We start from the raw sequence: 23,110 nt of genomic DNA, 5'->3' as shown, positions 1-23,110 counted from the left end.
GAAAAAAACAGTTGGATCAGTAGCATGCCAGTAGCATTGGTTACTGCCGTTCTGAAAGGCACTGGCAGTCTCTCCACACACTTCTCTTCTGCCTGGTAGTCTTACGTGCTAAGACAAAGATTGCATGGATGGGCTTGGGTAGGTATGCCAATGTCCTGAAATTATATGTAAAAATTAATTGTAGGTTTATTTTTCTAGGGAGCAGGTGTGTACCTTTCATAAGTTTTTCAAAGAGTCCATGACCCTGCATTATTGCTGCTCTGAGCACTAAAAGGAGCAGCATGGGCCAGAGGGGCTGGGAGGGCACGGAGAGCAGCGAGAGTCACTTGACTGAGCTGAAAGGGAGTCCAATGCACTTCTGACCCTAGTACAAAACAGTGGCACTAACCCAAGACTGGTTTCTTCATCTCACTCTGCTATCTCAATTTATGGCTTTTCATAAAATCAAATAATTTTTAGTAGGTCTTTAATAAGCTGTATGTAATAGATTTGTTTTTCTTTTTTGCAGGAGACTGCACAGACACAACCCACTACTGTATGTTTATAAAACATCTTAATTTGTGTTCTCTAGACCTCTACAAACAAAGGTGCTGCCAGTCATGTCAAGAGGGATAAACCTTTGGAGGGGTCGTGATGCTGCTGTGAAGATAAAAGTAGAATATAAAAGCTCTTTTCCCCATGTCGATTCAAAAACATGTATTTCTTAAAAGTAGATTCTATGGATCAAACAGAGGTTGAAGCAAAAACACCACTGTTAAGATGTAAAGTGAAATTTTCCCATGGTAGTTTTATATTCCAGTTTTTTTAAATGATGTATTCAAGGTTGAACAAAAATACTATAGTGTGCATGCCATCGCGCTTGGGAGCTCATCATGTCTGTCAAACCAAGAAATCGCCAAGATTATGAGCACATCATCATGTGCCACCCGTTTCCTGTGATTTGTAGACTAGCACAGAGCGGTACATTCTAAAAACTTGGGCAACACAGCGACTGATGACTTCCTCTTCTCTCGAGTTGTAGGTTTTCAGCAGGTTTATAAAGTATTCACATTTTAGAAGCTCTGGCTGGTAGTTGTTAAGATGTTGACATTAACGGCATTTTCAAAGATCCTTAAGTTTAGTCTGTGAAAAAGAGAACATCTCTCTGGATAGGCTGTCACACGGACTGACCCAGGGATTCACAGAGGGATGGCATCTTGTCCTTGCTTTTAGAACACCCAGAGAAGAAAACACAGAGTAGATATTGCTACCATTTGTACAACTACAGAAATCTGTCTATGACCAAATGAGGCATCTTGGAAGTCAAAGAAGAGGGAACGTTAACCTTTTCTACTGATTTTGAATTATATTCAAAACTTTCTTTTAAGAGCTGTGAATGAAACTTTTTCTAAGCACCATTCTATTGCACACAAACAGAAAACCAAAGCCTTATTAGACCTAATTTATGCATAAAGTAGTATTCCTGAGGATTTTATTTTGGAAAATTTATAAGACAGTAATCCAAATAAATAAGAAACACAATAGTTGAAAATAATTTTTATAGTAAATAATTGTTTTGAGCTGATTTTCCAGTAAATCCAAAGTTAATTAGGTTAGGCTAGAAGTTATACTAAGGACTAGGGGTTGGAGTCAGGATTTGGTTTAAGGTTTGGGGAAAAGGGTAAGGGGTAGTTTTGGTTTTAGGATTAGAGCTAGAATTGGGTTAGGTGAGAAAGGAAGTTAAGGTTAAGGCTACAGTTGGCTTTAAGGGTTAGGACCAGGTTAGGTCAGGGTTGGACTGGGTTTAAATTGGGGCCAGTGCTGGCGTTAGTGATAGTGTCAGGATGGAGGTTAGGTTTGGAGTAAGCGTTGTTGCTGAAGTGGGTTCAGGCTAGCATTAAATTGTAAATTCTGAAGCTGATTTCGTTATAGGGTCTTTTCCCTGTACACTACCAGTTATGACTTTAGATGGCACACAAGTCCAAATAAGTGGTCATACTTCTTTTGTGAGGGTCTCAGCTGCCTGTACACCTGCTACCTGCAGCCTCTTGGCAACAAAGTTACCGGCAGCAGGTTGTGCTGGGCCTAGTCCCTGATCAGTAATAACTGAATAGTGAATTTTGGCTTAGGATGTGTCTGTGGAAAAACTTGTTGAGTTTCTCTACCATATCCTGAGCGTGTGGTTTCTTTTGTTCTAACTTCAGCCTCACTGACACTGGGATGAGCACTACTGTATGTGGAGGGTTTGGTGACTGGGAATGGATGGGGGAAAGTGAGGAGGACACACCAGCCCACGAGTTGTTAATCATCAATCACATTTGATGTTGAAAGTTATTAAATTAAAAGAAAGTTCATTTGTAACATACTCTTTGTATATATTTATTATATGAAAGGTGCAATATTTTATTTTGTACAGTATGTAATAAAGACATGGGACATATATTTTTCTTATTAACAAAATTTCTTATTAAATTGCTTCACTTTGTATTTAAAGTTAAAAGTTACTATGTTTCACTTGCTATTGTACTTTCATTGTTGTCATTCAAATGGCGTTCCTGTGTACTGTATTTTACTACTGTTTTTATAACATGAGAGTTAATGGTCCTCTTTCATGATCCTTATGTAATTCAGAAATAAATTTACTTTGATTATTCAGTGGCATCCTTATGAATGTAGGCAGCTTCTGTGTGTTACTTTATGGTAGCCTTGGGTCTTGTTAGTAGTCTAAGAGCAACCTCAACAGGTTTGATTCCCTGGACTGGCCTTCGGAGTGTGGATTACAAGACTCAGAGCAGATCTCACAGATGTTCACTCTAATGCCCTCATTCTACTCATTAGTATTGAGAATCATATTTAAAAGAATCTCAAGAGCAGCAGAAGAAAGAAGTCCCAAACAGAAAACCTGAAACCGGTATTGAAGTAAGCAGTAGTTGGAAGAACAAGAGGTACTAACAGCCTTTTAATTTTTTAAAGACTTTTTTAAGAGCAGTTTTAATTTCACAACAAAATTGATCAGAAGGTACAAAGATTTCCCACATGTAAGTCATGTCACAATACATATATAGCATCCCCCATTATCAGCATCCCCCACCAGAATGGTACATTTGTCACAATGGATGAACCTCCATTGACACATCATCATATCCCAAAGCTCATAGTTGACATTTGTGTCCACTCTGGTCTACTCTGTATTGTACATTATATGGGTTCAGACAAATATGAAATGACAGGTATCCATCAGTATTCACTGCCCTAAAAATCCTCCTTGCTCTGACTTTTCATTCCTCTCCTCCTCCCAAACCCCTGACAACCACTGATCTTTTTACTGTCTCCATAGTTTTGCCTTTTCCAGAATTTCATATAGTTGGAATCATACAGCATGTAGTCTTTTAAATTGGCTTCTTTCACTTAGTATTAAACATTCAAGGTTCCTACATATCTCTTCATATTTTGATAGCTCATCACTTTCTTATCAATGAATAATATTCCATTGTCTGGATGTGCCACAGTTTATTTGTCCTTACCTACTGAAGATGATCTTGGTTGCTTCCAAGATTTTGCAAGTATGGATCAAGCCGCTATAATCATCTATGTGCAAGTGTTTTTGTGAACGTAAGTTTTCAGCTCCTCTGGGTAAATGCCATGAAGTAAGTATAACTGCTGGATCATATGGTAAGAGTATGTTTAGTTTTGTAAGAAACTGTCAAACTGTTTCCCATAGTGGGGCCATACCATTTTGTATTTCCTTTTTTTTTTTTTTTTTTTTCCTGAGACAGAGTGTCACCCAGGCTGGAGTGCAGTGGTGTGATCTTGGCTCACTGAAATCTCCATCTCCTGGGTTCAAGCAATTCTCTTGCCTTAGCCTCCCAAGAAGCTGGGACTATAGGCCTGTGCCACCAGATGTGGCTAATTTTTGTATTTTCAGTAGAGACGGGGTTTTGCCATGTTGGCCAGGATGGTATCAAACGCCTGGCCTCAAGCAATCCACCCACTTCAGTCTCCCCAAGTGCTGGGATTTCAAGCATGAGCCACTGCACTTAGCCTTATTTTGTATTCCCATCAGCAATGAATGTGCAGCATTCCCGTTGCTTCACATCCTTGCCAGCAATTGCTGTTTTCAGTTCTGGATTTGGGCCTTTTTTTTTTTTTTTTTTGAGACAGGGTCTCGCTCTGTCACCCATGGTGTAATCATAGCTCACTGCAGCCTCGACCTCCCAAACCCAAGTTATATTTCCACCTAAGCCCCCCAAGTAGCTATGTGACTACAGGTGCACACCACCACATTGGCTAATTTTGTTGACTTTTTTATATAGAGATGGGGTCTTACTGTGTTGCCCAGGCTGTTCTCAACCTCCTGGGCTCAAGCAAGCTTTCCACCTCAGCCTTTCAAAGTGCTGGGATTACAGGCATGAGCCAACACACATGGCCTGGATTTTGGCCATTCTAATAGGTGTGTAGTGGTATGTTATTGTTTTAATTTGCATTTCCCTGATGACATATGTGGAACATCTTTTCATATGCTTATTTGCCAGCCATATGTCTTCTTTGGCGATGTATCTATTAAGATCTCTGGCTCATTCTTTAATTCAGTTGTTTTCTTATTGTTGAATCTTAAGAGCTCTTTGTAGATTGTGGGTAACACTTCTTTATCAGATAATGTCTTTGCAACTATTTTCTCCCAGTGTGTGACTTGTCTTCTTATTCTCTTGATACATAAAAAATTCTTCTTTGTGTGTTTCACAGAGTAGAATTTTTTAATATTAATGAAGTCAAGTTTATTTATGGATTGTAACTTTAGTGCTGTGTCTAAAAAATCACCACTAGGGTGTGGTGGCACATACCTGTAATCTCACTACTCAGGAGGCTGAGGGAAGAGGATCACTTGAGCTCAGGAGGTTAAGTAAGCCATGATCATGCCACTGGACTCCAGCATGGCTGACAGTGAGACCCTGTCTCTAAAAATAATAATTAGTTAGAACTTGAACTCAAGTCCTTTGATTCCCAGCACAAAGAGCCTTTCCTTGCCACACCAACAATGTCTCTTGCTAACTTGAACATGGTGAAGAGCAGTGCAGCAGTCTGCATACAGCAACCAAAACTTGACTCAGTGTATGCTATGGAGATACCCTGAAGTCTGAGTAAATGACTCCTATTGCCTTGGAAGAGGAATCAATGTATCATTTTCAATGTTGTTCTAGATAATCCTGATATGCCTGATAAATGACAGCTGGTATGTGAGTAACCAAACATTGCCATAATTATAACAGAATTACAAATGATAATAGACTGGGGACAAGCTACCAAGCAGTATGTTGAGTATTAAAATAGTTCATAGGGAATGCATATTATTCAACCTTACAAAATGCATATTAAAGAACAATCTTGAAGGCCGGGCGTGGTGGCTCAAGCCTGTAATCCCAGCACTTTGGGAGGCTGAGGCAGGCGGATCACGAGGTCAAGAGATTGAGACCATCCTGGTCAACATGGTGAAACCCCGTCTCTACTAAAAATACAAAAACTAGCTGGGCGTGGTGGCGTGCGCCTGTAGTCCCAGCTACTCAGGAGGCTGAGGCAGGAGAATTGTTTGAACCCAGGAGGTGGAGGTTGCAGTGAGCCGAGATTGTGCCACTGCACTCCAGCCTGGTGCCTGGCAACAGAGTAAGACTCTGTCTTTAAAAAAAAAAAAAAAAAAAAAAGAATCTTGGTTAAAATATCAAAATATCAATACAAAATGGTTTTAAGTTTCTGATTTCTGAGAATACATTTTCCCATTTTCTTGTTTAAAAATATAAAAAATGATTTATTATATCATTAATTTTTTTCACTATAAAATTGAGTTTTCTCTGGAAAAGCAACAACTTGCTAGTAGCTTCCTTTTAAGCACAATTTGGTTATTAGAAGGCCTTCGCTGCTGGAGTAATCTTGCGGAAGAATTTATGACCTTGGGAATTTGTATTTTCAAAAATATAACCTGGAGGAGAGGGATAGCTAGCTGGGCAAATTTCCTGTTTTTTTGGTGTGTACTCTACAGAGTACATAGTTACATCATCAAATGGAACACAACTCTTAAAAGCAATATTTAAAGGTTTGCAACTCTCTGTTGGAATCAATTCATGTGGCACATAGTGAGATCTGAAAGTGCTCAAACCATCAAATTTTCCAGATGGATTGGGAATCTGCTGCTGCTGCTTCCTAGTAAGTCCTTGACGACAACTTTCCCATGCTGGAAAATCTTCCTTCATGGTGCTTTTTCCTTGGAAAGGAAAAGAGTTATTTCTTCTATGAGAAACTGGCCTGATGGGAACAACACGGTTGGTCTGATACGGAACATAGTCAAGATGGCTTGTGCTATTTAACAGCATGCTACCTGTAGGAGGCACATACTCTGGTACTTTCTTGACCTCAGGCGGTGGGATTTCCCATGGTTGAAAACTTTCACGGAATTCAGTGCTTCCTTCAAACTGAGCATTTTGGGTCACTCTGGTGTGTATAGGTCTGCAGATTTTTGCAGTTTCACCAACAAGGCCCTGAAAGTCACGCCGGTGAGTTGTGAGATCCTCAAAGCGTTGATCAGTTGGTTTGTAAACTTCTTTTGGCCTTTCAAACTTGAGTTCAAGCTGATGAGGTATATAATCAAGGCGATGACTTGTAATACCATTAAAAGGGGCTGTAGAACGTTTGGCCACAGAGGAAGGTTTAAAGCTTTGCCTAGCCTTTATCTCTTGAGGAACAAAGTCATCCTGAAACGTCGTTGAATTTCCAAATTTTGCAGTAGGGGGCTGGTAAGTTTGTTCTGGCTTATAAAGTTTACTTTTATGAATGTCCCAAGCTCTATAATCATCTTGAAAATTGAAACAAAACAAAGCAAAAACAATTTTAAATGCTGAAGAAAACAACCATCTTCTAAAAATCACACTGGCTTCTCTCATTGCCAAACATCTTCCCATTTCCTTTAGAAATCTAAACAATAGTACCAGAATAAAGTTTCTCTGATTCCTTTCAGATTTGTTCTTTTTCTTCATTTCCACCTTTCTCTACCTTTCTCCTCACTTTAATACACATAACTTTCCACTTTCAGATTCATCTGATTACATAACAAAGGAATGGCACATCTGAGCCTGATTGTGGATAGTTCTTGAAAGCCAAAAGGACTGTGTTGTAGGTGAGGACAGAGCTTAGGAGATTATGGTTTTATTCCTAGAGTGGTTGGGATTTTAACTATAACTCACAAAATTCTAAGGTATGTCTGAAATCCAGGGCTTGAATAAAATCAAGTGCCCTCATATGTGGGCAACAGTAAAACAGGTATTACTCCTTGCTTTGGAGAGACTCATCAAAAGAGAGAAAATTTTAATTCCGGTATACTCTAGGAAGCCTATAGAACTCCTTGAGCAAAGATACAGGGTAAACTGTGCTATCCCATAAAGATCACTGGCTTCAACTTTCCCTCATGAAATGGACCTTAAGGCATTCCCAAAAGATAGAGGGCCATCTAGAGGCCAGAGGCCTTAACTGAATGCCTTCAAAGGTGTTTGAAATTGTAGAATTTTGAAGTGACCATCAGAGCAAAGATTTGGGGTTTGGAAGTTAAATAACCTTTTGCCTACTTCCTGGCAGTTTACCTAGATTATGGAGCATTTGGGGTCACTCTGGTGTATACGGAGTGATGACTTGTAATACCATTACAAGTTGGTAATGGTATACTTCATTAAAACTGAAATGTTTATATTTCAACTAAGGATTATTTGTGTTTTCTATTTGTAGATGAGGAAGCTAGTAAGCTAGGAAATACCATAGAATTGACTTCATCCCAAAATATGTATTTCTAAATACAAAAAAAATTAGAAATTTATCATACAAGATGATGTACTAAAATCTGGACGAAAGTCTATGCAATGTTCACAGGAAAGGTCAAACCTTGAAAACTTATTATGTAGATAGTTTTTTCAGATAGAAAAATTGCTTATCCATTTCTGCCAAAATGGCCAAGTTTTGGACTAAATGATTAAGCTAGTGATGTTTGGTTGAGTGTACCTGACTCAAGAATAGGCAACCTTTAGGCTAGCAGAAACCTATAAGACAAACTGACAGAACAGATGAGCTAATCAAGCATTCTTATTCTTGTAAACCTAAAATTGAAAATAATGAGTGAGACAGAAATGGGAAAATTGGAAAGGATGCCAGGAGGTAGAGCTGAAGAGCTATGGAAAGCTGAAGTTATATTCAATACAGACCTGTAAAGAAACAGGAATGATATATAGGCAGAGGAGGCCAGTTAGTAAAGTGGTGATCAGAGCAGATGCATGAAGGGAAGTAAAGATGCTGTGAGTGAAATAATGTAGCTCATCGCAGAGATGAAGGAAAAGCTTTTCCTTCAAGATCCCTGGGCACCTGATAGCTTTCCATCTGCAGTTCACATGAAGCTTTACCAGAGTCTTTTTTCTTGAGGTACCATGATGGAATCTCTCTTCTTTGCAAACTAAAGTATAAAAGTATAACACTATTTTTCATTAACTAAAAGGTATCACAGATGTTATTGAACGTTTATAGTTCCACACAATCATATAGGTAGAATTCTTGCTGCCAAATAAGAGAAAAAAGATTTTCATTACAAGAGAATAAACAGAAGAGACTATTTCTCCCTCACCAAACCAGCTTTGGCTTTCAAAATGGAAGCAAGAATTTGGACACTGAGAAATGGATGTGATAGCATACAACAGTATGAATATAAGTTCTAGATAACAGCAGAAGATTGATTTTCTCCGTATAAATATGCCTATGCTCATATGCCTGGAATATGTATTACCCATTCTGGAATATTTATTAACAACATTCTAGCAATACCTTTAAAACATCATAATATTTATCACCTGTTTTTAGTGTTTTATGATACTTATGGAAAAAACGAACAAGAAAACAAACATAATGCTGTCCACGTCTAACAATACAGTCTGGTTATGTGGCAGCCCTTGTTAGATGTTTCCTCAGCTCACTTTTTATGTCTAGCCACTAAAATCTAGTTAGAAAGTTTATTCTCTTCTGAACAGCTTTAAGTCCAAGAAGTGCCTGCATGCACTTGCCCACTCTTTGTATATACAGCTCCAACCTTCTTTTTTTTTTTTTGGAGACAGAGTCTCACTCCATCACCAGGCACCAGGCCCAACCTCATTTTAATATAGTGAGCTGTTCTAGGTTCTTCTTTTAGGACAAAAGTCTTGAGTTGCTTATGCTAGTTCTTCTTCCTGGTACTGCACCCTGTGGTGTCTTGTGGTACCAAGGAATCGCAAACTACTTTTACAAAGTCAGGGAACATCATCCTGGGCCTCACCTTTTTCAATCTACATACCACCAATCTACTCCCATGGTTTTAATACTACCTATAAGCTGATGACTCCCAAACTTGAATCTCTACTTCAGACCTCCCTTCAAACACCAAACTCACATATTTATCTGCCTACTAGACATCTTTATTTGAATGTCCCTCAGATAAATGAAAATTTAGTATGCCCCAGTTGAATTCATTATCTCACTCAGACTCACATTCCTCAGAAAATAACATATCAACAAAGTTTCTATTATGAATTTGGCATCTCAGGCTAAGGTTCCGTCTAATTGACTTCCTCTCCCTCATTTCCTTTTCTCCTTTTCAAGTGGTTTTCAAATACTGTCAATATTACCTTCTAAATATTAATTTCTTTCTTCTTGAAGCAAACATGGAATGAATGGCAACCTGATAAATTTGTCAAAATTAAGAAAAAAAAAAAGCCACAATGTAGAATAAAGGTCTATAAAGTCTGTAGTGCTATTTTCTTTCATTCTTGATACTTGTAATTAGTGTCTTCTCTCTTTTGGTTTATTAACTTTATCTTTTAATAGAACCAATTTTTTGTTTCATTTATTTTTTTCTCTATAGTTTTTCTGTTTTCAAATTTATTGATTGCTGCTGTTATCCTCATTTATTTCCTTCAACTTTGCTTTGGATTTAATTTGCTCTTATTTTTCTAGTTTCATACAATGAAGGTTTAGGCTATTAAGACTTTATTTTCTAATATGAACCTTAAATGCTATAAATTTTCCTCAAAGCATTGCTTTAGATGCATCTTTCAGATTTTGATATACTATCTTTTCATTTTCATTGAATTCAAAATATTTTCTAATTTCTTTCGTTGCTTCTGCTTAAAACCATTAGAAATTTAGAAATTTGCTGTTTAGTTTCCAAATATTTGGGGTTTTATTCCAAATTTTTTTTCTATTATTGATGTTTAATTCTGTTATGATCAAAAACACGCATTACATGATTTCAATTCTTTATATTTGTTAAGGTTTGTTTTATGACTCTGAATATGGTTTGTCTGGATGAACATTTCATGTGTACTTGAAAAGAATGTGTATTCTGTTACTGTTAACAAAAGGATCCATAAACATTTATGATTTTGTAGATTATCTGGCTTTTTCTTATTATGTTGGGAACATAATTTTTCTGGCCTCTGCATCCTACACAGAAGCTGAAAATTCTGGATTTTCTATGGTGAGAAATTAAAATTACACCTTCAATTCTACAAATTCAATTTCCTTTACAGATACAGGACTATTTTGACTTTTTATTTCTTCTTGAGTTACATTTGGTAAATTGTATTTTTCAAAAAATTTATTCATTTTATGTAAGTTGTAAATTATTGGCATATTTTTACAAATCTTTTTGTGTGAAAAATAAATGAGTTTTAATCATATTTTGTTCATTTACATTTAATGTAACAATCTAGCTGAGCTTAAGTTGACTGTATTGCTATTTGCTTTTGATATGTCCCTTCTTTGTTCCCATACCCCTTATTTCCAGCCTTCTTTTGTATTAATGGCATTTTTATTATTGCACTTTCTCTATTAGAATTTTAACTTTCTACATTTTGAAAATAAAAATGAATTTTTGACTTATGAGATTTTTCTGGCTCAAACCTAAATGGATATTTTTACTGCTTCTACAACAATGGAAGAACCTTTAAACAATTTAATTATATTTATGTAAAAACATAATATGGTAATTGTGACTTTAAGTTGTCAATATTCTTTTATATTTACCCTTTCTGTGTGCTTCATTCCTTCCTGCATTTCATGCTTATATCTAGAATAAGTTTCCTTTCAACTGAAGAATTTCCTTTAATACTTTTTGTAGTATGGATCTCAGCTTTTTTTTGTCTGAAAACATTTTTACTTTGCTTTAATTTTTAAAGGGTATTTTTACTAGATACACAATTCTCAGATGTGCTGGCTTTAAAATTCTCAATGCTTCTCACATCTTTACAACTTTAAAAATGTCATTTCATTGTCATTTAACTTCTACAGTTTCTGTGAAAAGTCAGGTATCATTCTGTTTAAAAGTCAGATATGATTTTTTCTTTTTGTAGATAATGTTTAGTTTTTCACTTGGTACTTTTAAGACTTTATCTTTACTTGGTTTTCAGATGTTTGACAATAGTTTTCTCGGGTGGTTTCCTATGTGTTTCTTTTGGAATTGCTGAACTTCTTGAATTTATGGGCTGATTCTTTCATCAATTTTGGAAAAGTCTTCATCATTATCTCTTCAAATATTTCCTGATTCTTCATCGACCTCATAACATTTTACTATTATGTTGGATGTTGTGTAAAAGAGAATCATAAAAACTAAAATCAGTATTATTTTCAACAGGAGACAATTTGCTCTTTACTATGTTAGAATACAGGGCAGATCACCTCATTCTTACCAGAATCTGAGCTAGATCAGTGTTCAATGGCACTTTTAGTTAGACATAGTCCTACTCTAGTTTCAAATGTCTCAAGAACAAGACTTGAGGTCTGTTTGTAGTAGGGCCTTCATTCTAGTGGAACTCTGTCTTCTAAGCATTTACTCCCAAATAACACCGAGGGATATTCCTGTGGGATTTTTCTGGCCCAGTCTCCCAATACACCATATCCCCTCCCCTACAAACACTCAGTGGATGTCTCACATTGAAAACCAAACATTCATCTAGGGCTCTTCTAGATTTCAATTAGTCCTATCAGCCTATATTCAGTGTTACACTGCTTTCTCTTTCCCCTACCAGAGTTTATCTGCTTATGCCAAGCTCAATCTTCAGTGTAGGCCTAGACTTTATAAGTGTTCCCAGAGAAGTAAATGGTTGGCCATATCAACTCACTGAGGAAGTGCTCCTATCTCTCCAAAATTTTAGTTTTTGCTTCTACAGTGGTCTGACGCCCTTAAAAGATTTTAAAAAATCTGTACTTCTGTCAAGCCCCTTGGCCTGGCAATCGAGGTTCTTCCCAGACTGATCTCAATCTACCTTTACAGAGTTACACCCCAATCTCTCATCCCTGAAACCTAGTCCTCATGTCTACTGAATAACTTTTATTTTTCTGGTTCTATCAATTTTTTTTCTCATTTCATACCAGTTTTTAGAATATCCCTCCTCTTTCTATATATATCTATTGGCCATTTGTATGTCTTCTTTGGAAAAATGTCTATTCAGGTACTTTGGTCATTTTTTAAATCCGCTTTTTTTTCGCTATTAAGTTGTGTAAGCGCCTTATTTTTTTTTTTAATATTAACCCCTTATGTGATACATGGTTTGCTCATTATTTTCTACCAATTCATAGGTTGCAATTTTCTTTTCTTGATACTTTCCTTGCTGTACAAGCACTTTTTAGTTTGGTGTAATTTATTTGTCTATTTTTGCTTTTGTTTCCTATGTTTTGGGAGTCATATCCAAAGAACCATTGGCAAGGCCAAAGTCAAGGAAATTCCCCATGTTTTCTTCTAGGAGTTTTATGGTTTCAGGTGTTGTGTTTAAGTCTTCAGTTCACTTTAAATTTATTTTGTGTATGGAATAAGAAAAGGCTTCAATTTCATTCTTTCACATGTGGATATTCAGTTTTCCCAATACCATTTATTTCATTTATTTTAATTTCAGATTCAGGAATTATATGTGAAGGTGTGTTACTTGGGTATATTACATGATGCTGTTTAGGCTTCTAATTATTCCATCATCCAGTTAGTGAACACGGTACCCAACTGGTAGTTGTTCAGCCGTTGCACCCTGCTCTCCCTCTCTCCTTTTGGAATCTCCAGTGTTTATTGTTTCCATCTTTGTGTCCATGAATACCTAATGTTTAACTCCCACTTATAAATGTGAACATGCAGTATTTGGTTTTCTGTTTCTATGTTAAATGACTTAGAATAATGACCTCCAGTTGTATCTTTGTTGCTGCAAATAACATGATTTAATTTTTTATGGTTGCATAGTATTCGTGCATATATTCTCCATTTCCTTTATCTGATCCACCATTGATAGGCACCTGGGTTAATTCCATGTCTTTGCTATTGTGAAAAGTGCTACAATGAATGTAAAAGTGCAGAGAGAATGATATATTATCCTTTGGCTATAAACCCAGTAACGGGAATGCTTGGCTGAATGGTAATTCTACTTTTAATTCTTTGAGTAATCTCCAAACTGCTTTCCACAAAGACTGGACTAATTTGCATTCCCACCAACAGTATGTAAGTGGTCCCTTTTCTCTGCAACCTCACCAGCATCTACTTTTTTTTTTTTTTGACTTTTTAAATAATTACCATTCTGACTGGTATGAAATGGTATCTCATTGTGGTTTTCATTTACATCTCTCTGATTATTAGTGATGTTGAGAATGTTTTCATGGGTTTGTAAGCCACTTGTATGTTTTCTTTTGAGAAGTGTCTTTTCATGTCCTTTGCCTACCTTTTAATGTTATTTTTCTTGTTGATTCAACTTCCTTATAGATTCTGGATATTAATCTCTTGTTGGATGCATAGTTTGTGAATATTTTCTCCTAGTATGTAGCTTGTTACTCTGTCTCTTCCTGTGCAGAAGTTCTCTTCATTTGTCAATTTTTATTGCATTTGCTTTTGAGCACTTAAGATATAAAATTCTTTGCCTAAGGCAATGTCTAGAAGAGTATTTACTAGGATTTTTATAGTTTGAGGTCTTACATTTAAGCCTTTAATCCATCTCGAGTCAATTTTTGCACATAATGAGATGTAGGAGTGCAGTTTCATCCTTCTGCATGTGGTTAGGCAGTTTCTCTAGCATCATTTATGGAATAGGGAGTCCTTTCTCCATTGTTTATTTTTACCAATTTGTTGACAATCAGGTGGTTGTAGGTGTCTGGCTTAATTTCCGGGGTTTCCATTCTGTTGCATTGGTCTATGTGTCTATTTTTGTATGAGTACCATGCTGTTTTGGTTACTGTAGCTTTGTAGTATAGTTTGAAGTTAGGAGATGGAGATGTATTACCTCTGGCTTTATTCTTTTTGTTTAGGATTGTCTTGGGTATTCAGGCTCTTTTTGGGTTCCATATAAACTTTAGAATAGTTTTTCTCCAATTCTGCAAAAAAATTATATTGGTAATTTGGTAGATTGCTTTGGGTTGTATGACATTTTAATGACATTTGAATCTTCCAATCCATGATCATACAATGCTTTTCCATTTGTGTAGTCTATGATTTCTTTCTCCTTGTAGAGATCTTTGACCTCCTTGGTTAGATGGATGCCCAGGTACTGTGAGTGTGTGTGGTTATTGTAATTGGGATTGAGTTCTCAGCCTGTACCTTATTGGTGTATAGAAATGCTACTGATTTTTGTGTATTGATTTTGTATCCTGAGACTTGGCTTAAGTCGTTTATTAGGTTTAGGAGTCTTTTGGCAGAATCTTTAGGGTTTCCCATGTATAAATTATATTTTCAGCAAAGAGAGAGAATTTGATTTCCTCGTTTCCTATTTGGATGTCTTTTCTTTCTCTTGCCTGATTGCTCTGGCTAGCACTTCCAGTACTATGTTGAATATGAGTGATAAGAGTGGGCATTTTTGTCTTGTTCCAGATCTCAAAGGGAATGCTTCTAGTTTTTTGTTCATTCAGTATGATGTTGGCTGTGGGTCTGTCATAGATGGCTATTATTTTGAGGTATGTTCCTTCAATGCCTAGTTTGTTGAGAGTTTTTTATCATGAAGGGATGTTGAATTTTGTCAAATGCTTTTTCTGCTATTGAGATGATCATGATTTTTGTTTTTAATTCTGTTTATGTTGTGAATCATATATATTGATTTGCATATGTTGGACCATCCCTGCATCCCAGGAATAAAATCCACTTATCCACTTGACTGTGGTGAATTAACTTTTTTTTTTTTTTTGAGACAGAGTTTCACTCTTGTTACCCAGGCTGGAGTGCAATGGCGCAATCTCGGCTCACCGCAACCTCCGCCTCCTGGGTTCAGGCAATTCTCCTACCTCAGCCTCCTGAGTAGCTGGGATTACAGGCACGCGCCACCATGCCCAGCTAATTTTTTGTATTTTTAGTAGAGACAGGGTTTCACCATGTTGACCAGGATGGTCTCGATCTCTTTGACCTCGTGATCCACCCACCTCGGCCTCCCAAAGTGCTGGGATTACAAGCGTGAGCCACTGCGCCTGGCCTGTGAATTATCTTTTTGATGTGCTGTTGGATTTGTGTGCTAGTATTTTTTGAGGATTTTTACATCTGTGTTCATGGACAATGGTCTATAGTTTTCTTTTTTGGGTTTTTGTCAGATTTTGGTATCAGGATCATACTAGTTTCATAGAATGAGTCAGGGAGGAGTCCCTCTTCCTCAATTTTTTGGAATACTTTCAGTAGGATTGGTGCCAGCTGTTCTTTGTATGTCTGGTAGAATTCAGCTGTGAACTGAACCCATTTGGTCCAGGGTTCTTACTACTGATTCCTTTTCCTTATTTGTTATTGATCTGTTCAGGATTTCTGCTTCTTCCTGGTTCAATCTTGGAAATTTGTATGTCCAGGAATCTATTCATTTCCTCTAGACTTCCTAGTTTGTGTACATAGAGATGTTCATAATATTCTCTGAGGAGCTTCTGTATTTCTGCGGGATCTGTCATGATGTCACTTTTGTCATTTTTTATTGTGCTTATGTGGATGTCCTTTTTTTGTTAATCTAGCTAGTGGTCTATCCGCCTTGTTCTCTTTTCAAAAAATGAACTTTTTGCTTCATTGATCGTTTGAAGTCTTGATTTCATTCAGTTCTGCTCCGATTTTAATCAGTTATTCTGCTAGATTTGGATTTAGTTTGTTCTTATTTTGCTCACACTATTGGTTGCAAGGTTAGGTTGTTAAAATTTGAGATATTTCTATCTTTTTGATGTAGGCATTTAGCTCTATAAACTCTCCTTTTAACCCTGCTTTTGCCACATCCCAGGAGTTTTGGTAAGTTGTCTATTTTCATTTATTTCAAATACTTTTTAAATTTATGCCTTAATTTCGTTGTTTACCCAAAAGTCAGTCAGGAGCAAGTTGTTTAGTTTCCATGAATTTGTGTGGTTTTGAGAGTTCCTCTTGGTACTGATTTCTATTTTTATTCTGTGGTCTGAGAAAATGCTTTGTATTATTTCAATGTTTTGAATTTATTGAGACTTGCTTTATGACTGAGAATGTGGACAAACTTAGGGTATGTTCCACATGCAGATGAGAAGAATGTATATTCTGTGGTTGTTAGTTGCAGTAGTCTGCATATGTCTATAAAGTCCGATTGGTCAAGCATTGATTTTAAGTCCAGAATTTGTTAGCTTTCTGTTTTGATTATCTGTCTAATGCTGTCAGTGGTGAGTTGAAGCCTCCCACTATTTTTGTGTGATTGTCAAAGCCTTTTCTTAGGTCTAGAAACATTTGTTTTATAAATCTGTGCATATATAACACATTTAGGATAGTTATGTGTTCTCATTGAATTGCACTCTTTATTATTATATAATTAATGCCCTTCTTTGCCCTTTTCGGTTGTTGTTGTTGGTTTAAAGTCAATTTTATGTTTATGTGTTTTGTTTTATGTATTTTATCTGATACAAAAATAGCAACTCCTGCTTTTTTTTGTTTTCTATTTGTGTAGCAGATCTTTCTCCATCTTCTATTTTGAGCCTATGGGTGTAACTGCATGTGAGATGGATCTCTCAAAGGTAGCAAAACAATGGGTAGTTTTTTTTTTAACCCAATTTGCCACTCTATGTCTTTTAAGAACATTTATGCCATTTACATTCAAGTTTAATATTGACACATGGGGTTTTGTTCCTGTTATACACAGTGTTGTTAGCTAGTTGTTTTGTAGTCTTGATCATATAGTTGCTTTATAGGGTCTGTGGGCTATGTGTGTGCAAGCCAACACCACTTATTGAAAAGACTATTCTTTCTCTATTGTGTATTCTTGGCACCCTTGTCAAAAATTAGTTGGCTGTAATACATTTGGGTTTATTCTGGGTTTTCTATTCTGTTTTATTGATCTACATGTCTATTCCTATGCTGGTACTGTATTATTTTGATTACTATAGCTTTGTAATTTAATTTGAAATCACAAAGTGTGATGCCTGAAACTTGCTTTTCTTTCTCAAGATTGCTTTGGCTATCTTTGGCTATCATGTGGAGTCTTTTGTGACTCCACATGAATTTCAGAATTATTTTTTGTATTTCTGTGAAAAATGCTGTTGGAATTTTGATAGAGATTTCATTAATTAATTCTATTGATTGCTTTGGATGGTATGAACATTTCAACAATATCAACTCTTCCAACCCATGAACACAGGACGTATTTCCATTTACTTGTGTCTTCTTCAATGTCTTTCATCAGTGTTTTTTATAGTTTTTAATGTACAGATCTTTTACATCCTTGGCTATCAATTGTAAAGTTTCTAAATGCCAATAACCATGCTACAATCCAGATCTCTGTATTCCCTATAATGGCTAGTACAGAGCAGGGTAATCCCAAAACATGTTTATAAAATCAAATACTGACCTATTTTATGATCTACATTTTAATATATATAAATTTCTAAGTTGAGGCTGCTGGGGGAAAAACATTTTTGTTGAGGAGTCACCAGTTTCATAAAGCCACACCTCCAGAATCTAAACATTGTCCTGTTTACTATTTTGCAGGATCTTTTTTTTCTCATATCTCATTTCTTTCTTGCCTCCTGTCTAACTCTAAAAGGACAGTGAGAGTATCTTCCCATTGTGACTTCTCTTCAGCTGCAAAATTGTTCTTGAACAGGTTATCTACAAAACCTGCAGTACAATCATACAGACTGTGGAAGTACAGCCTTGGCCCTTAATATTTTTGTTGTCTCATGCCTGAAAACCTGAAATACAAAATATCACCTTTGCTGACTAAGAAAGTTCAGGAGTGAGAATGCCAGAGGAACTCAAAATTCCTTACCCTTGAACTATAACTATAGGAATGGAAGTATGGGAATCGACAGGAAACTCAGGTCATGGAAAGCTAGTAGTGTTGGTTTAAGAGTGTGTGTGTGTCTGTGTGTGTTATGTATACATGTTCCCAGCATCAGGGGACATCAGTATTACTAATATGTTTCTTATGGATCTTGTAGAAAAACAGAAAATCTTACTATGGTTGTGTAAAAGGCCAAATATAGTCATTTTCATCAACTATCTTTTATGTCAAACTTTACACAGTACATTTTCTCCTATGCATATCAATCAATCTATATATCAACAATTACTATATGCTACATTTGATTATAATATACTTCTTCACTATCCACATAATATTCCCAATTTGTTCTTTGTGTAGCATGTTATGTGTTCTAAAGATTTAAAAAAACAGAAAGAACACTGTTCTTGACCAATATAGATGAAAGTATATTGATATCCTTGCACTTTACTTACCCATTGAATGGGTAGGCATGAAACTTAAAGAAAAAGTATGCATTTAGCTATTACCCAAATAAAGTATGAATCATTACTTTGATTATTGATGGTATCACTCTTACAAGTGTTTTATATTAGGACATATTCATTCAGTTATTTTACATACCAGTGGAATTAATGTAATCCTATATATGTAATTACATTATTAATAAAAAGATATAAAAAGAATATCTACATAAATCAAAATGAAAATAGGCCTAACATAGTCTATTTTTAGGCCAGGTGTGGTGGCTCAAGACTGTAATCCCAGTGCTTTGGGAGGCCAAGGCAGGAGTTCGAGAACAGCCTGGCCAACATGGTGAAACCCTATCTCTACTGAAAGTACAAAAATCTGCTAGGCATGGTGGTGGGTGCCTGTAATCCCAGCTATTCAGGAGGCTGAGGCAGGAGAATTGCTTGAATCCAGAAGACAGAGGTTGCAGTGAGCCAAGACTGTGCCACTGCACTCCAGCCTGTGCAACAGAGACCCCAACTCAAAAAAAACAACAACAAAAAAGCCTATTTTTAAAAAACAAAGACCCCATTACTCAAAAATACTAGAATATTTTTAAATTGGGTTTTGGGACCAGGTGCAGTGGCTCATGCCTTTGATCCAAGCACTTTGGGAGGCCAAGGTGGGTAGATCACTTGAGGTCAGGAGTTCATGACCAGCCTGGCCAACACGGTGAAACCCCACCTCTACTAAACATACAAAAAATTAGCTGGGGTTGGTGGCATGCACCTGTAATCCTAGCTACTTGGGAGGCTGAGATATGAGAATTGCTTTAACCCAGGAGGCGGAGGTTGCAGTGAGCCAAGATCACACCATTTCACTCCAGCCTGGGCGACAGAATGAGACTGTCTCAAAAAACAAAAACAAAAACAAAAACAAAAACAAACAAACAATAAAAACCAGGTTTCTGGAAAGAAAAACATACATGACTCAACTCCTACCCCACTAAGTCAGCTGCCTGTGACACCCTTCCACCATGCCAGAATTCTTAGAGGAGCAGGACCCCTATGTGGTAGTCCAGCACTGTCTATCATGGGGTAGATAAGCCTTCTAATTCTGAGGCTCAGTATCAGGAATAGGAATTGCCTGCTTATAAATGAAAGCTTTATCTTCTATTCTGTCCTTCATCAGTGTAAAACTAATATTTTGCTTCTCCATCTGGTAACTCTTCTGCTTTATAGGCTAGTTTAGGACTTGAATGGAGAAAAGCATTGCTATTTATTTGACCTCAAAGATCCCAATACTCTCAGTAGAGTTTCAACTCTTTCTAGGATGGGAAGAAAAGAACAATGCCGAAGAGAGATCCAAGATGGCCGCTTAGGAGGAACTCGGGAATGCAGCTCCGAGAGAAAGCACAGAGGGTGAGTGGACGCCGTATTTCCAGACTGATTTTTACTGCCCACAGACCAGGAGATTCACACGCAGAGAAGCCACACGGGTCGCCAGCGCTGCTGGCGCCGCTGGCTTGAACGGCACAGCCGCTGGGCCGGCACCCTGAGGCAACGGCTCACTGTACAAAGTGAGAGAGTCTGAGTCCCCTATAAGCCAGCAAGGGGAGCTGAAACGGGGAGCCAGGCCAGCGCCACGAATCTCAGAGCCGCGGCTTTAGCCAACGCAGCGGCTCCAGAGGCAGATCAGATGAGACGGTGTCCCCTCTTACCCAGCAAGAAGACCTGAAACACAACTGAAACCGGGACGGTTCAGCTCTGTGGAGGAGGGGCGTTCTCCATAGGCACCCTGCTGTTCCCAGGGCAATCTAACAAGGCAATCCGCCACTACAGAGACTCCATCACTACAGGGGCGGGCCAACATCGCGGAAGCAGTTCTAACTACACCCAGAAGTTCACACGGAAGCTGGGTGGAGCCCACAGCAGCTTAGCGAAGCCTCTGCAACCTGAGTGTGACTAGGCTGCCACCTTGTGGGCAGGGAAAACAGCAACCGCACAGGGGAACATCATAAAACCGTAACTCCCTGGGACAGAACACCTGGGGGGAAGAGCAGGGGGTTTATGAGTTCTGCCACAGCAGACTTAAAATTACCAAAATCAGAAAGACAACAACTACAAAGTCAACAGGTGGATAAATCCACAAAGATGGGAAGAAACCCGCGCAAAAAGGATGAAAACACCCAAAACCAGAACACTTCTCCTCCTACAAGGGATCACAACTCCTCACCAGCAAGGGAACAAGACTGGATGGAGAATGAGTGTGATGAAATGACAGAATCAGCTTTCAGAAAGTGGATAATAAGAAACTTCCGTGAGCTAAAAGAACATGTTCTAACCCAATGCAAAGAAACTAAGAACCTTGAAAAAAGACTTGACGAAATGCTAACAAGAATGGACAACTTAGAGAGGAATATGAGCGAATTGATGGAGCTGAAAAACACAACACGAGAACTTCGTGAAGCATGCACAAGTTTCAACAGCCGAATTGACCAAGCAGAAGAAAGGATATCAGAGGTCGAAGATCAACTCAATGAAATAAAACGAGAAGGCAAGATTAGAGAAAACGGGGTAAAAAGGAATGAACAAAGTCAACAAGAAATATGGGACTATGTGAAAAGACCTAATCTACGTTTGATAGGTGTACCTGAATGTGACGAAGCGAATGCATCCAAGCTGGAAAATACTCTTCAGGATATTATCCAGGAAAACTTCCCCAACCTAACAAGGCAGGCCAATATTCAAGTCCAGGAAATACAGAGAACACCACAAAGATACTCCTCTAGAAGAGCAACCCCAAGACACATAATCATCAGATTCACCAGGGTTGAAATGAAGGAGAAAATACTAAGGGCAGCCAGAGAGAAAGGTCGGGTTACCCACAAAGGGAAGCCCATCAGACTCACTGCAGATCTCTCAGCAGAAACCCTACAGGCCAGAAGAGAGTGGGGGCCGATATTCAACATCCTTAAGGAAAAGAACTTTCAACCCAGAATTTCGTATCCTGCCAAACTAAGCTTCATAAGTGAAGGAAAAATAAAATCCTTTGTGAACAAGCAAGAACTCAGAGAGTTCATCACCACCAGACCAGCTTTACAAGAGCTCCTGAAGGAGGCACTACACATAGAAAAGAACAACCAGTACCAGCCACTCCAAAAACACACGAAAAGGTAAAGAGCATCAACACAATGAAGAATCTGCATCAACCAAAGGGCAAAACAGCCACCTAGCACCAAAATGACAGGATCGAATTCACACATAACAATATTAACCCTAAATGTAAACGGACTAAATGCCCCAATCAAAAGACACAGACTGGCAAATTGGATAAAAAGCCAAAACCCATCAGTGTGCTGTATCCAGGAAACCCATCTCGCATGCAAGGATACACAAAGGCTCAAAATAAAGGGATGGAGGAAGATTTACCAAGCAAATGGAGAGCAAAAAAAAGCAGGAGTTGCAATTCTCATCTCTGATAAAATAGACTTTAAAGCAACAAAGATCAAAAGAGACAAAGAAGGACATTACATAATGGTAAAAGGATCAATGCAGCAAGAAGAGCTAACGATCCTAAATATATATGCACCTAATACAGGAGCACCCAGATACATAAGGCAAGTTCTTAAAGACTTACAAAGAGACTTAGACTCCCACACAATAATAGTGGGAGACTTCAACACACCATTGTCAATATTAGACAGATCAACGAGACAGAAAATTAACAAGGATATCCAGGACTTGAACTCAGACCTGGAACAAGCAAACCTAATAGACATTTACAGAACTCTCCACCCCAAATCCACAGAATATACATTCTTCTCGGCACCACATCACACCTACTCTAAAATTGACCACATAATTGGAAGTAAATCACTCCTCAGCAAATGCAAAAGAACGGAAACCATAACAAACAGTCTCTCAGACCACAGTGCAATCAAGTTAGAACTCAGAATTCAGAAACCAACCCAGAACCGCACAGCCTCATGGAAAATGAACAACTTTCTCCTGAATGTTGACTGGATAAACAATGAAATGAAAGCAGAAATAAAGACGTTCTTCGAAACCAACGAGAATGAAGACACCACATACCAGAATCTCTGGGACACATTTAAAGCAGTCTCTAGAGGAAAATATATAGCAATAAGTGCCCACATGAGAAGAAAGGAGAGATCTAAAATTGACACCCCATCGTCAAAATTGAAAGAGCTAGAGGAGCAAGATCAAAAAAACTCAAAACCTAGCAGAAGACAAGAAATAACTAAGATCAAAGCAGAATTGAAGGAGATAGAGACACGAAAAACCCTTCAAAAAATCAATAAATCCAGGAGCTGGTTTTTTGAAAAGATCAACAAAATAGACAGACCACTAGCCAGACTAATAAAAAAGAAAAGAGAGAATAATCAAATAGATGCAATAAAAAATGACAAAGGG

The 23,110-nt window shown here is 37.6% G+C and overlaps 2 protein-coding genes across 12 annotated transcripts in view; one reads left to right on the top strand and one right to left on the bottom strand.

The window, feature by feature from the left end:
• The window catches only part of ADAMTSL3 (ADAMTS like 3), a 338,323-nt gene extending 335,689 nt beyond the window's left edge, over positions 1 to 2,634 (top strand). For 2 of the 6 annotated variants that reach the window (XM_064366147.1, XM_064366144.1), the window contains one exon: positions 509 to 2,634. In XM_064366147.1, the coding sequence (XP_064222217.1) occupies positions 509 to 615 (107 nt within the window). In that variant the 3' untranslated portion in view covers positions 616 to 2,634. The remainder of the gene's footprint in view (positions 1 to 508) is intronic. The other 4 variants (XM_064366148.1, XM_064366145.1, XM_064366149.1 and 1 more) reach the window with 2 other exon arrangements.
• Positions 2,635 to 2,916: 282 nt separating this feature from the next.
• The window catches only part of LOC105715925 (stabilizer of axonemal microtubules 2), a 31,706-nt gene continuing 11,512 nt past the window's right edge, over positions 2,917 to 23,110 (bottom strand). For 5 of the 6 annotated variants that reach the window (XM_064366152.1, XM_021677459.2, XM_064366151.1 and 2 more), the window contains one exon: positions 2,917 to 6,820. In XM_064366152.1, coding sequence (XP_064222222.1) covers positions 5,874 to 6,820 — 947 coding nt within the window. In that variant the 3' untranslated portion in view covers positions 2,917 to 5,873. Of the gene's footprint in view, positions 14,371 to 23,110 lie in introns of all 6 variants that reach the window. The other variant, XM_064366155.1, reaches the window with a different exon arrangement.

Source organism: Aotus nancymaae, unplaced genomic scaffold (assembly GCF_030222135.1).
Source record: "Aotus nancymaae isolate 86718 unplaced genomic scaffold, 86718_ANA_hifiasm-v0.15.2.pri h1tg000064l_0, whole genome shotgun sequence".
In the NCBI taxonomy this organism is placed as follows: Eukaryota; Metazoa; Chordata; class Mammalia; order Primates; family Aotidae; genus Aotus; species Aotus nancymaae.
Note: the sequence above shows the minus strand (reverse complement) of the source record. Positions and strands in the feature narration are given on the sequence as shown.